This window comes from Stegodyphus dumicola, chromosome 1, assembly GCF_044657685.1.
Source record: "Stegodyphus dumicola isolate Sdum_Otavi_A_Nest chromosome 1, ASM4465768v1".
In the NCBI taxonomy this organism is placed as follows: Eukaryota; Metazoa; Arthropoda; class Arachnida; order Araneae; family Eresidae; genus Stegodyphus; species Stegodyphus dumicola.
Window position 1 is genome coordinate 263526082 of NC_140768.1, and position 16149 is coordinate 263542230.

A 16149-nucleotide genomic window follows, 5' to 3' on the forward strand; every position below is an offset into this window, starting at 1 on the left:
ATTTTGTGTGAGGGAAATTAGATATCATGAGATACGTCATGTGACATTAATGGACGAATTACAGTTCTTTAATCGGAAAAGGGGGGGAATTTGGAAAACTTTAGTACTATATTATTTTGTATTAAGCTTCATTGTGTGTTGTGTGAAATAGTGGAAGTGTGCGTGCCATGTAATGAAGATTCTGAAGATTAGGTAAGTTAGTATTTTTAATCATTTGAGGATATTATTTTTATGCATTGTTCTAAATGTAAGGAGTAAATAAATTAATATCGTATTATTGGAAAATTGTTATTAGCAATGATTTAGTTTAAAGTAATTAGGATTGTAGCCTAATTTTTATTAATTTAATGTATGTGCTTATTTATATTTTAAGTAGTGTTTTTTAATTTAATTATATTTTAATTTAATGATCGTGATTTTGTGAGTTATATGTTTGTAGTATTTTGGAATACATTTGAGTAGAATACGTTGAGTATTTTCATGCAGTAGAATACGTTGAGTATTTCATTTTCGTGAAATTTTTCTAATTTATGAGAAAAAAGCAGTGTACATGGATATAGTGAAGAGTGTGCGCAATGCCATTTTTGTGCAATTCTGGGATGTTTTTTTAAGTAAAAATAAGTCGATGTGTACATGGTTTAGTGATATTTTAATTAAATTATAGTTATTTTGTGAATTTTATGTTTGTAGGAATTTGGTATACGTTTCAGTTGAAGTAAACGTGTATGGAAATAATTTAAATATTTGACACTAAGTATTTGTAACCATTTGTAATGTTTGCGCTATGAATTTGTTGGTGACGTTTATAATACAGTCAAAAGTCTTTAATACGGACTCATTGGGACTTCGGCGATTCCGGCTTATAGATCATCAGTTTAAATCTGGTAAGATGGCATGCAGAAATTATAAAATTAAAAATATGAAACCGTAATTTATAAAATAATGAGCAATTATGATCTAAAGGGTATCAAAATTTACAAAAAAAGAAGCTTAATATTTATTTGTTTACTTCATTAAACATTTCTTTCAACGCGCGCATGCGTACCTTACGCATAGCCGAAATTAGAAAATTGCAACCAGAAAACTATTTGATTTGTATTCGTGATATTTATAATGACGAGGAATTTGATTTAAATTATATCAAAGACGGAGTACATCGAGATAAAATACTACATTTAGTAAGGAATTATAAGCCGAATAAAATAAAAACACCTGCCCTGAAGATAACGATAGTGCTGACAGATCAACTTCCAGTTCATTGCGCGCCGCGACGTCCCCCTCCCCCGCGCAGAGCAGCGTGAAATTGATAAACAGATTTCGGAACGGTTAGATAAACAAAGGATATACCTTTATCCATTTTTTGTAGCAATTCGTTTTTTGTTTTATGGACATCGAAACATACTTTCGTTTTCTAGATCCTTTGGGAGCTCCAGCATCGGAAATTCTATTTGACATAATCGAAAGTTCAAGCTTACTTTTATAAAATTGCTCTTACAGTCTTCAAAAAATAATAAGCCGGATCCAATTCGAAGATTAAGGAACAAGGCAATCATCAACATTAACTGAAATAGATAATTAGATAATTTTAGCTTATACCATTCGTTATATATTAAACGTGCATGCGAAAACGTATTCTGCGCTTGCGCAGACGCATATGCACAGTCATAAATGTCTTGCGCGCACGCGTAAAATGCCTATGAGCATGCGTCAACGTGGTGCATGCGCAGAAAGATTTTAGCTTTGAGGTCCGGATTATAGATCATTCCGGATTATGGGTGTCCAAATTAACGACATTTGACTGTATAATAGATAATTTAGAGGTAAAAGTTTTTGGATATTTTATTTATTTTATACGTGGAAATGTTCATCCTTGGAAAGGGTATATACTTTTTCGCGATCAGGTAATTTCATATATGTGCTTTTTACTGAGTTTAAAGATTCACAGAATTTTTTTGCATTTTCGTGCAAATTTTTGTAATTTATGAGAAATAGCAGTGTAGATGGATAAAGTTAAGAGTGTGTGCAGTGCCATTTTTGTGCAATTCTGGGATGTTTTTTTAAGTAAAAATAAGTCGACGTGTAAATGGTTTATGTGTATGTGCTATTCTGAGAAACGTGCAAGGAGTTTGCGATTGTGCACTTTTTCCCAATTTTGCAGTTAATATTTGTCATGATTAAGCAGTTTTGTTACATAAAATTTCTAGCATAAGTGTAATTTGGCTAGTAGATTGTTGGAAAAAGGGCACTTTTCCGTTTTGCCGGCGCAGACGATAAAGTCACCAATAGTGCTACAACTGATGCCAAACAGAATAACCTCGCTGGTAACCTTTTACGCCTCATTTTCAAAATAAGTCGCAGCCATTTCTTATCAGATTGATTGTTTCTTTCAATACTGGCATACAATTACATAGAATTTTTACCAGATAGTTCAATTTTATGCCCTAAGCCCATTCGCGGTAATTAAATCAACTAGGATGCAATCACATGGCTCACCCGAAGGCAAAAATATAGAAAAGGCAAGTCAAGGGTCATCAGCTCTAATGAGAATGCACTAGCGAAGTAAAGCACTGCGGTTCTACATAATTTCTGAGTAAGCTATTCGTACGAATTGAAATAATTCTTGCATTTAAACTTGTATTCCAAATTAAGATTAAACTTAAAATTAATATAGATAATTACTGAGAAAATTAGATTTTTGTAGCGTAGTTTATGTGAGATGAGATCACTTGGAATCACGTGAATCAGGATATTGAACCGTGAAAGCATAGTAAATTCTTAAATTAATGACTTTTTACAAATTTATTGTCTTTATTTATTGGCTTTTTACAAAATTTTAAACGATACTAAACTGTTTATGCCTTCATAATACAAAATTCTTAGAACTAACATTTGTTAGCATTTTTTATGTGTATACTGTATGTTGTCGCCAATAAAGTCTGATTGGCGAGATTTGCGCCGGCGAAACGGAAAAGTACCATGTTCAGTAAATAAAAAGAAAAGAAACATGTCTTTACTTTGTGAAGACAAAATGGCGGCGAAAAAAAAATAGAGGGTTGCTGTAGCAGAGTTAGTCGCCAAAAAACTGCCAAGTTACCATAATCCAAAGATCAAACACAGATTTAAATTATCTGCATAATAATGATCAAATTTAAGGCTCATTATACATTACAAAGTCTGAAATTTGGGTGTCCATCCAGAATAATCTAAAATCAACACCTCCAGCAAACCTTTTCTTTTTTTAGAAATCTTTTCTTGGTAAAGGTATAGTTTAGGGTACCCCTTGGCGAAACTTGGCGATTTTTGGCGGTACATGGATACCGATTTTCTGCAATTCTTTGACTCGTTATTTTGGCTTGCGTAAAAATTGCCGCTACAAAAAGCCAAAATAACAAGACAAACAATTGCACAAACTTGGTATCCATGTACACATCGACTTATTTTCACTTAAAAGAAAAAAAAAAAACCCGAATTGCACAAAAATGGTATTGTGCACTCCTTTGACTTTATCCATGTCCACGTCAACCTATTTTCACTTAAAAAAAAATCCCCAAATTGCACAAAAATGGCATTGCGCACTCTTTTAACTTTATCCATGTACATGTTGACCTATTTTCACTTAAAAAAAAATCCCAGAATCGCACAACATTACGCACTCCCTTTACTTTGTCCATGTACACATCGATATATTTTCACTTAAAAGGTCAAAGGAGCACCAAAGTCTACAATATAGGCAAACAAAAAATACATAATCTCAATAAAATACATTTTAAACCAAACAATAAAATAACATAAAAAAGGAAAAACATGTTATACATTTAAGCACTACCAAAAGCAAATATTCACTTACCATGATTTTCGAGTTCGCTTCATACACCCAGAGCCACGTAAACATCAAAATATCAATCATACTCAAATGACTTTTTTCAAACCAGGTACTCTTTCTGATCGAACGCTTCACATAGTGAACATCTGAACCTTTCTTCATACAACCCATTCAAATCCATCTAAACGGTTTTAACACACACCACAAAAATGCTTACACAACATCCCATGATTCAAAATTTCCCAGAAGCATGCACCCGATTACGTCACAATAGGGTTTCCATAACACTCAACTAATTAGGTTACCATAAATGAAACAACAACTTGGCGATAAATCAAACAACAACTTCGCCATAGTACAAGGGGTACCTTAAAGTCTACTCAACCCCTTTTCTTTTTGTATGTGTATTTCATTCATATGCATTTGATATTTTTTCATAATAAACTGTGGAGAGTTCCAATTCTTAATTTCACTTAGCCGCTACATAAAAAAAACCTTCAAGCATAAATCTGTATGATCAATAATTTGGCTCTGTAGACACGTTTTTGCTTGGCATGTATCTTAAACCGAAGCATTCTACATTGAAAAATAATTAATTTTACACATATTGAACAATTTATATCCATCTGATGATATCCTAGTGGGACCTCTTTTATTTATTTATTTACTTTTTGCTTTCCTCACCGCTAACTATCAGAAGATGACAGCTTGAGAAATGACTCATGCAGTGATGTCTAAAAAATTTCTTTTAAATATTAACTGAATATCAAAAAGCTTGGCAGGCTTTTATGCTAATGTTAAGCTTGGCCATATTTACAAACTTTAGCTAACTGCACTGTGAAGTGTTGAGTGTGCTGACATGGAGAAATTTAATACAAACTTCTTTCCAACTTCAAAAATTAGATTTGGAAGCACTTCAGAGAACCCGGTAAATGTACACATCACCAACTTTGGCGATAATAGTTCAAACCTGGTAACCCAGTTTCGCTTGTTCGAAGTTTGCAACCATTCCTCTTGTGTTTATTTTGTTGAATTATTACTATCGTTGTTCGCATTTGCAGATTTATATTATTCTTCTGTTCTTTATTATTATTTTTTCTGAATTTTTTAACAACGAATAGATAGAAATATTTTCGTAGACAGATGCCGGTTCTCAGTTCGGGATGAAAGGAAGAAAATACGGCGGGAGGGGTGAATGCGCATTTGTAACACGGCTGTTCACGTTGTGTTCTTAATTATTAACAGCGCTAATAACCATGAGGTTTCCAACCGCTAAAATAATTTGTCTCCATAGGCCGCAAACATGTGCATGTGCATTTTAAATAATTAAGTAATGCTTTTATTTTTATTATTGGTCATTGTCATCTAAAATTATAAGCATAAATCAATTTTTATGGCTTAAAATTTTAACAAGATAATATATTGTTAATGCTTTTCTAACAATAACCTTTCAGAGGATGGCAGCTGTGATGTAAATAGTTGATTAAATTGAAATAAAAAATATTGATTATCTAAGATGACAGAATAGTTTGATGCATCAAAATTGTTATTGTTTTCTGTGTTAACTGGAATTTAAGACAATTTTTTTTTTCGTTTATCACATTTAACCGGTTAATTTCAGTATATTAATACTAATTTATATTTTTTAAATGAATTTTTATTTCCGCTATAAATGCTTATATATTGTCTTATGTTTAATATATTCTTTTCTGTGCTAACTTGAATTTAATACAAATTTATTTTCGTATATCACGTTTAACCGGTTAGTTTTACATCTACATGCTTATTATCTGTGAATTTTTACTACCATATACTTAATATATTGCTTTGCCTGCTAATTTCAACTTACATGCACTAAAAGTCACGTTTACAAAATATCACGTTTACGGCTCGTGGCGAGTAAAAATGCAACGGCGCCAAAGGGTTCTTTCCCGAAGAGCCAACGGGTTCTCTGCGGATGAAAACCCTTAGATTTTGTAAATGATGCTCATAGCGATTATGATAACCAAACGATTATGCTACATTCATTATATTACACTGATGTTGAGCGTAATATAATGAATTTACGCTTAGTGACCTGTCTAATTTTTTAACTGAGGTAAATGCCTCACTCCCCTAGCTTGAACACAGTTCTAAACATAATCATAATCAATACAAAGATTTCACAAGGAAATTTTAAAATTCTACTCACTTAGCATAATAAACTTTTCCATCCAATGTTGCTCGTTCTTCCCAACCAGGCGGCAATTCATCTTCACTGTCTGTGTCAGGTAAATATGCAGCCATACTTCAAATATTTTTATTTTATTATGTTAACTCCAGTAAATCCGCAAATTTGCCAATCGTTTAAACACAATTCTGTCATTCTGCTTTTCTCGGCTTTAAGGGTAAATAAATAAAAGTCGAAGTAGGAGTAGTTATTTTGATAATAAAGGCCAAATCCTTAATCTTTTAAATGAGCAAGAGTTTAAAGTGCTATTAGGGCTATGGCGCCCAGGCACCCTGGTGGTTAAGCACCGCAGTTCAACATAAAAACTGTAATCTTTTAAAAGTCCAACAGACAACTGAAAAGAATTTATAGAATGAGGTCTGTATAATTAATACCTCACTAAAATCCTACAGTTTCACGTGAGTTGTTTAAGATGCTCTCATTTAGGATTCATTACTTGTCATTATTTGTCGCTACTCTCTACTTTGCAAATTTATTCGAAAACATTCATGAGAAAGTTGATACATCACAAATTACAAAGTACCATTAATGTTGCATGTTGGTAAATGACACTGATTAAACATGAGTTGATAACTTTCGCATTGAAGATTTTGATTTCATTTTTAATATTGATGGGCAGAGAGCTTAAATTCTGCCTGAAGCCCACAGGAGCCTGGCTCCGGTACTTCTCGGTTTCTGAGATAGATCGTAATTCTAGGCGGAAATACCAAAGCCCTAAATAAAATAGCTCCAATACTTCTGTTATGTACACTTTCTGCAGACAAATTTTATTTTTAAAATAAATATACCTCTAAAATGGATTATAATCTTCAACTTCATGCTTGTCTTTCTTTGAGGAACAAACATTTTGATGGAGGTTAACATTCTTAAGGAAAGTAACCTCCCTCCCATCAAAATGTCATGGTTAGGATTTCCTTATCCTTATCCGTGACAGTATTGCCGGAATATTGCGCATTGCGCGATGTGTCCCGCTCGTGAAACAAAGCTCAATGGGCACATGACCATAACTATTACATGACGAGTTAGTAAAATCATTAAGGTAGTAAAAAGGGGACGACCATACATCACAGGGCCTAACAAAAGCCAGAATATGAGAAAAACTAAACACAGGAGCAGTGAGGAAAACTATGGTGCATGTCTGTGTTGATAAATAGAGTAAACAGAGACAAGTCATGATAAGTAATACAATAACACAATTTAAATTACAAATGAGAAAAGTAACACATCAAAATACAAAGTTATATACAATAATGACACAGTATGCTAAATAAAATACAAATTTACAAATGAGTTCGCCAAATTGAAATACAGGTTTACAATACAAGTTTACAATATAAGATAAGTAAAGAAAAAAATAATATTACATGAAAAGAGAAAAGAATTAAGTGAGAAAATTTGAGGGAAGGTGAAGGTGGGCCACGAGCGGTCTAAAATTAGAGTCCTCCTCAAGAACAATATATTTAAAGACATGTCGGATAGGATTTCTTTTTAATTTCTCATTTTTAATGGAGTTACACACAATCCACGGGGCGTTCGCTATTGATATTAGAATTTTGTTCTGTAAAACATTTATTTTTACTCTTTCCGTTTTATTTGCAGTGGCATAATTCGCTGCGGTGATGTTCGGCTTCTTTAAAGGGTTAGAGGTAACCTTGGTTAGAGCAAAGAATTTGTAATTCTTTGGCTTGAAGCTAGAAAATTTTCAAAGATGTTTTTCAGAAAATATCCTTTTATTTAAGAAAAATTTTCGCGAATATCCTCTACATTGTCTCGTTCTCAAAACCGAAAGTTCTCCTGAAGGTCTTATCTTCCTTGCAATCTTTTACGACACCAAGACGGAACATTCAGATAAGTAGAACTTCTTTTCTCTAAGCTAAATCAAATATCTGTCACTAAAGTACCTTTAAATTCATTTATTTATTATGATCATTATTATTACGCTCATTTTATTATGTTCTGGCATTAAATACTTAATAATTGCTTTAAATTATGTGGTTTCTTTTTTTTTTTTTTTTTGTTTTGTTTTGTTTTTTGGTTACCATCTCGTAGGGACGCTATCCTTATCAGTAGCCCTTATCAGTAGTGTAGTCTGTTAGCGCTACCCATTGGGGCCCCTTTGAGGAATTTCTCGAGAGGCAAAAAACACGATCTTGGGCTTCAATGAATGTATAGATTTGTAGTTTTTGCTCCTTTAATCTATATTTCCTATCTATTTAAATTAAAAGCATATATTAATACAGTGTGCCTCAAATTGATAAAATAGTACACATATAATAAATTATGACCATTAACTTAATAAATAAATAAAATGCTTATTTTTTTAAATTAATTAATATTAAAATTAAAAAAACTCTGTAATTTATTTACTTATTTATTTTTGCTGGTGTGTTCTCGCCTTGTTTTAGATTTATGATTTTATCTGATGATGTTTTCTGAGTATATGAATGCTTTGGAAACCGCAATTGATGAACAAATCATCGCCAAAGTGGCTGTTACTTAAGTTAATGTATAATTTTGCATGATATTATATGCATCTTGATCTTATGTGTCTTCTGTTACTGTGTCTCAAGGTAGAGGCTAACATATTGTTTCCCATGTTAAAAAATAAAAGATTAATTTAAAAATTTTTAAATTTTAGTTTCCCTGTTATAGCAAAAGTTAGCTTCTAAACTAGACTGTTATGTGACTGGACCGACCCCCAATATTTATATTTTATTATTAATTTTTACCCATCTTCACATCTATTCAGCTTTACAAAACACACTCATTACACACACCTGGAAGACTCTATTTAATACAAATGATAACAACTTCCTTTGACTACACTCATGGACACAATCGTGGTTTTTTTTTTTAACAAAATTCTCTTACTTCCTTTCCTTTTCTTTCTATAGGCCCTTTTTTTAAAAATTATAAATATAATGTTTTTTTCCTCTCCATTATTTTTGGGCCATTTATTTTTTACTTTATTTTGTCTCATCTTTTCTTCCTGGCCTTTCGAACTCGTATAAGTTTTTGAACTCGAAGTTCCTTTTTACTCTCCTCTGAAATACGAAATTGTCCCCCGTTCTATATACCTTTCATTCGCACCAAGGAGGTTAGAATATTCTAACCTCCTTGATTCGCACCTATGCTTGTGGGGCCCACCAGCGGCCGAGCGGTAAAGTCGCTGAACACTGGTAGTTCGGTCCAAGGTTCGAATCCCGCGAACGGGCTGGCTGCATGGGCGTTTTCGTGGTTTTCCCCATGTGTAACGTGTATACGAGCCAGTTTCCCTTAGAAAGTCCTCCACGAAGGCATCCCTCCCCTTAGGCAGATAGCCCTCGAGGCTTTGCCATAATCACACACACACACGCACCTATGCTTGATTTTTCGCCCATCGGTGCAGAAAGCGGGTGCAACAAAAGACATCTGTCTACTTGTCTGTCTTTGTCTGTCTGTCTGGCTTGAAGCTCCGACCCGTTAAAGTTCATTGCATGGAGTATAACTTTATATTCCGTGGTTCATTGGTTCAGATTGAAGTGATGCAAATTAAGGGGCGGAGCTTAGGACATCACTTTCAGCGTTGGTCGTGTACTTTACTAGCGTCTAGGTACAGCAGGGTCACAGCGCGGCGCGCATGCGCAATATGATCTGTGACCAATATGAGGGTTGTACCACTTTGGCGATGATTTTGTTCATCTCCACAGAAGTCACAAAGCGGTATATTGGCGGTAAATTTCGCGTATATCATAGCAAAAGAATGAACTTAAAACACCTGAAGTTAAAAGTAAACTGGAGTCAGAGCAAGACTATTCCTCAACAATATTAAAAATTGGATCCTTGCAAAGGGGTTAAACATAAAATCTAAACAATTCAAAACAAAAAATGATCATAGTAACACAAATTCGAAAACTAAAAATGAAAAAAGTGAAAATATATACAAGATAATAATAATATAAAAATTAATCTTTCTTTTATTGAAACTCCAATTCAAAACTCATCAGGACAATTTTTGTCTTGTCATCAACTATCTGTCAATTTTTCTGATATTAATATAAATTTTTCTTTCTCGTAATTTGATTTCTTTGGATTTCATTTTTGAAAAAAAAAGTAAATAAATAAAATAAAAATATTGTGTTATTTTATAAGAAAAGTAGCACAAGAGTTGCCTTTCTCCTTTCTTAATTAAAAAGATTTATTTTCAGCTGCTGCTTCATGCATAATTTCTTCTCTAATCTGTTTTATTTCATATTTTCCTGCTCTTAATTAATAGCATTCTTTACATTGCTTAATATTTATATTATGATCTAATTTTAGGAGTTATATTCTGCAAACATCATAAACCTCTTTACATATGTGATTTGGAGAGGGTGGGAAAATTTGAGTTTTTCTCTTTTGATGTGTATAAAAGCAATTTAAAATGAAACAAATCCTGTTGAAAATAGTAAATATTATTAACAGATAAACAATTATGAATGGTTTTGTATTTGAGATAAAGCGGTTTTGTATTTGAGATAACAGTAGTACAGAAATCTTCTGATACAAAAGATTTCTCAAGACCTTTGTGATAATACACAGGAAGCTGTATCAGATTTGATCGTTATGAATTGCACATATATGAGTGAAAATAATGTGTATTACAGTTACATATTTCTTAAAATCATTTTGAATTATTTACTGTTTCCCACACTTAAACATGTAAATCATAATTATAAATAGAATATGTAATTGTATGTGAATCATTTATAAAAATGTAAAATCACACGAGGAAAAAAATCCTTAAGTGTGCTAAAGCTACATTGGTATGGGTTGAATATAAAAACTCATTATGTACCACATGTTATACAGTCAAAAGTCTTTAATCCGGACTCGTCGGGACTTCGGCGATTCCGGATTATCGATTTTTCCGGATTATAGATCATCAGTTTAAATTTGGTAAAATGGCATGCAGAAATTATAAAATTAAAAATATGAAACCGTAATTTATAAAATAATGAGCAAATATGATCTAACGGGTAACAAAATTTACAAAAAAAGCTTAATACAGTAAGACCCCGCTTAACGCTGTTTCGTTTAGCGCTGTTTCGGTTTAGCGCTCTTTTATTTCAACCCGGGGATTCCACGAAATCGCTCGCAGCATACGGGGATTCCCCGAAATATTATGCAGCGATAGGTTTCAAATACATATCCGAAAGAGTGTACTTGTATTTCTTGTTTGGTGCGGTATTGTACAGACATATTTTGAAGGGGTAAATGTGGAAGATGTCGAAGAAATAATTAAAGAAGCAGCGGCTAGTCTTTCTAATGATGAGCTCAAGGAATTAACTGAACAAGAAGAAAACAAAAATGTTGACAGCAGTGATTCAGAAGAAGAGCAAAAAGAACTTTCGATGGCGTTTGTAAAAAGGAGTTTGTCTACCATAACTGAAATAATGGATCAATTCATTGAAAATAATCCGAATTTTGACAGGAGCTCAAAAGTAAGGCGTGGTGTTAGAGATGCTCTATCCGTTTATGAAGAACTTTTAAGAGAACAACGCAAAAGAAAAAGGCAAACAACATTAAATGCTTTGTCATAAAAAGGCAGAACACTGAAAACGCGGAAGGCTAACTAAATATGACTGACTGAGAATTTTATTTGTTTTTTTTTAAGAATATTCGTTTTGTTATTTATATTTTGTTTTTATTTTTGCAAGAAATAATAATGTGGTATTAATTTGGGCTTTAAGAAATAAATGTTTGGTTTTATTTTTATTAAAAAAACATACTTTTTAAATTTAATACCTAACCAATTTCCTAGCCATCATCCCCTAACCCCAATATTTACATGTAAAGATAGCCTCGTTTAGCGCTGTTTCGCATTACGCTCTACTTTGATGGAACGTATCCCCCGCGTTAAGCGGGGTCTTACTGTATTTATTTATTTACTTTATTAAACATTTCTTTCAACGTGCGCATGCGTAAAGCATACATTACGCATAGCCGAAATTAGAAAATTGCAACCAGAAAACTATTTGATTTGTATTCGTGATATTTATAATGACGAGGAATTTGATTTAAATCATATCAAAGACGGAGTACATTGAGATGAAATACTACATTTAGAAAGGAATTATAAGGCGAATAAAATAAAAATATCTGCCCTGAAGATAACGATAGTGCTGACGGATCAACTTCCAGTTCACTGCGCGCCTCGACGTTCCCTTCCCTCCCCCACGCGCAGAGCAGCGTGAAATTGATAAAAAGATTTCCGAACGGTTAGATAAACAAAGGATATGCCTTTATCCATTTTTGCAGCAATTCCACTTTTTGTTTGATGGACATTGAAACATACTTTCGTTTTGTAGATCCTTTGGGAGCTCCAGCATCGGAAATTCTATTTGACATAATCGAAAGTTCAAGCTTACTTTTATAAAATTGCTCTTACAGTCTGCAAAAAATAATAAGCCGGATCCAATTCGTAGATTAAGGAACAACGAAATCATCAACATTAACTGAAATAGATAATTAGATAATTTTAGCTTATACCGTCCGTTATATATTAAACGTGCATGCGAAAACGTATTCTGCGCTTGCGCAGACGCATATGCGCAGTCATAAATGTCTTGTGCGCACGCGTAAAATGCCTATGAGCATGCGTCAACGCGGCGCATGCGCGGAAAGTTTTTAGTATTGAGGTCCGGATTATAGATCATTCCTGACTATGGGTGTCCGAATTAACGACTTTTGACTGTATACATTTTAAATATAGTCCTCACTTATTAATTATCTACACATCAATGATGTTTAAAATATTAATAATTATATTTTGTTGATCACATAGTTTTAGCTTTTTTTTACTATTATTGTAATAGACATTTATATAATGAAAGTTTTTCTTAAAAGAAAAGTGATAAAGTTTCCTTCCTTCACTCTAATTTAAAAAGATTTGTGTAGCTTCAATAAGCTGATTTGTTTCATTCCTATTTTTTAATTACAAATTTTTTTACATGATTGTGCGCAGATTATGTGATAATTTTAAAAGTTATATTCCTTTAAGAAGTAAGATTGGATTATTTGAATAAGGAAAGCACAAAAATGCTGTTCACCTAAATCAAGACAATCAGATATCTTCAAGTGACAGAAAAACAATGCAATGCAAAGAGATAAGTGCTTCTAAATTAATACTAAATAGGTAAATAATAAACTAAAATATAAAAATTAAATAAAAGAACAAAAAATTCAAAGTAAATCACTAAGAAATCATGATTTAGGCAACATAAAATTTAAATGATAAAAGGAATGAAGAATAAATTAATAAAATATTATAAAACTCAAATGAATAGTGAAGAATTATTAGTAACAAAATAGATTACTGAACGCAAAAAAAAAGAGGTAACTATTTTCAACAACATTGTGTTCAGCTAAAACTGCATCTTAATTTTGGTTTCTGCTATAACAAACGTCATCTTGACATCATGGGCACTTTATTAACTAGATGGGTACTTCTAAAAATTATTTTTTGTGACTGGATCCAGTTTGGATATGGATTTTTTCATCTTCAGCTGTTCAAGTGTTTGCCATATATTTTGGTTTTTTAAAGGAAATTGATGCATGCATACGGGCTACTATAAAAACAAATTTTACTGTAACATGTTGCATTCATAACGAAATTTTTACGAATATCATCATTCATTTATGCATTTAAAAAATATTGGTATTCTTCTGTTATCGGAACCAGATTAACAAAATTATGCATGTATGAACTGGAGTATCTATGTGCGTGTCTGCATATACATACATAAGTACACACACACACATATATATATACATTCATACGCAAGCACATATATCCATACATACTACATACATGCATTTTTCTGAATCCAGCCCCGATAACAGAAGAATTAACAAATTTATGAAAACCAGATTAACAAATTTAATGCATGTATGAACTGGAGTATCTATGTGCGTGTCTGCATATACATACATAAGTACATATATATATATATATATATATATACACATATATATATACATTCATACGCAAGCACATATATCCATACATACTATCAGGTTCAATGTTCCGTCTAACCTTCTTCGGGAACATGCAAGGACCTGACTCGGAACAGAGAGCTTACTAAAGCTATGTTCAAAACTGTGGGAAGCAGACAGGATACACAAGAAGGGTATACAAAACCCTTTATTTTTCTCTATTTACAATAACTTCCGTACTTCGGAATACAATGACCCACCACTTGTGGTCTAAACGTAAGAATATAAAAAATAAAACTAAACTCTAATTTAACTTTATAATAATAAACGTGGAAGATTGGCCTTATATTAACAGGAAGCGTATGTAGTACAGAGAACTGTGAACACTACAATACGTTTAAAAATTATCAAGAGGATTAAAACCTCTGGCCTGGACGGCAACCAGCAACTGAGTAAACTTCTAAAGTAAGCGGCCTGCTTCGACTAACTGCTTCCTCCCTCTCGCTCTGCAAAAAGCCACAACTTAAATACTTGGCGTTCACCAGACAAACTTTGCATGAATACTTTAACGCTTATAATTCTGGCCGGAATTAGAAAATAAGAAGTGATAGTAAAGATTTAAAATAAAATAAACGTTAGTAAAACTTAAGATCCTTACATACTTCCCGCCAGAGTTAATTAGTTTGAAACTGAGGTCTAAAATGACCTTGTTGAAAACTTTTAGCTCTAGAATCTAACGCGAGGCCAATCTTTTACAAACATTTTTCGCTAGAAACTAGAAATTTAAAAGAAAGAAATTTGTTTTTACAATAGCAGCTCCCAGGATACACAATTTTTTCATCTGTACTGCATCTAAACAGGAGCTTTTATTCAAATCTGGTTCCTTCCAGAGATCTGGAAGGAAAACTAGTTTAATGAAATGTTACAAAATGAAATGGCAAGTAACATGTATAATTATATTTCTCTTAACATTCTTATTTCATTCATGACTATTTTAATTATCTCCCCCCGTGCTCTCTGACATGTGTTGTAAAAGAACACCAAACACGAATGTGTTTATGTCTATGTGTTCAACACTTCCTCCTACAATCAAAACACTACACTAACGTGTTAAAATTCAACATACCAAGACCTCGTAACACACCCTAATTTCAACTCTACACCCTGAGGTACTATTCTGAAAGTGGCTAACTCTGAAGTGTAGCGTCAGAGAGCCTAACTACATCATTCAACCTTTAACACATATTCACCATGATTTAGTCTTTTTACAGTCACACGAATAAAAAAAAATTTTAACATTACTTTCACTTTTACCATATCACGGTATTTCTTAACATTTAAAATAACAGTTCACATTGTATATAAGAACATATTAACATGCCGTTAATTTTATACATTTGAAAACATACATTAGTAGTACATTGTTAACTTCTATTCTTTTCAAAGCAAGTGCCAATTCTTTCTACATTGAAATAATACATTTCAAAAAGTCTTTCAGACTAAAACTTCTTTCTTGCCAGAATGTTTTAAATAATATTTATACAATAACTTTTTACAATATTTAAGTCTTTACACAACGCTATTATACATCAACTTTAGTTTTACGCGCGAGTAATTGAAAAACATAATACCAAAATCGGTAACAACACATTTCTCGCCCTTTTGGCGATAAAGGTAGACCTCGCATAAGGTAAAACTTCTTGAAATCTGCCACTTGCAGTAAGAATGAAAGATTAACTTAATGTTTGCAAAGTAACATAAAATTTTACTTATCTTTGTGATATTCGGACATTCTTTTCTGGGCCCAGTTCTTAAAGGTAGTGCAGATAGTTGTTTGATTTATCCTCCTTCTTGTACGGGCTCGCCCTTCAGTGCTTTCCTCTGGAAGCTTCCTTTTTTCACCAGTACGGCCACCCTTGAATACCTTCTTTTTCGCCTCTGCTTGTGGTCTTGGCCGTTTGATGGCAGCTGGTCTTGGCGGAACCGGGAAACTTCTTTCGTGTTCCTGCTTGGACCTCGTTGCTGGCCGTTCAAATTTTCCTTGTAACTTTTCCTCCGTCGCTGATGGCCCTTCCGCAGTTCGGCGACATTTGCTGCGGAGAGTCCTGTTGGATGAGTAGACCTTCCGTTTTAGAGCCGG

The 16149-nt window shown here is 32.9% G+C and overlaps 1 protein-coding gene across 3 annotated transcripts in view; it reads right to left on the bottom strand.

Moving 5' to 3' along the window:
• Positions 1-6308, bottom strand: part of Wwox (WW domain-containing oxidoreductase) — a 107833-nt gene extending 101525 nt beyond the window's left edge. The window contains exon 1 of one of the 3 annotated variants that reach the window (XM_085827520.1): positions 6015-6308. In XM_085827520.1, the coding sequence (XP_085683646.1) occupies positions 6015-6109 (95 nt within the window). In that variant the 5' untranslated portion in view covers positions 6110-6308. The remainder of the gene's footprint in view (positions 1-6014) is intronic. The other 2 variants (XM_085827512.1, XM_085827508.1) reach the window with 2 other exon arrangements.
• Between the last annotated feature and the right edge of the window lie 9841 nt (positions 6309-16149).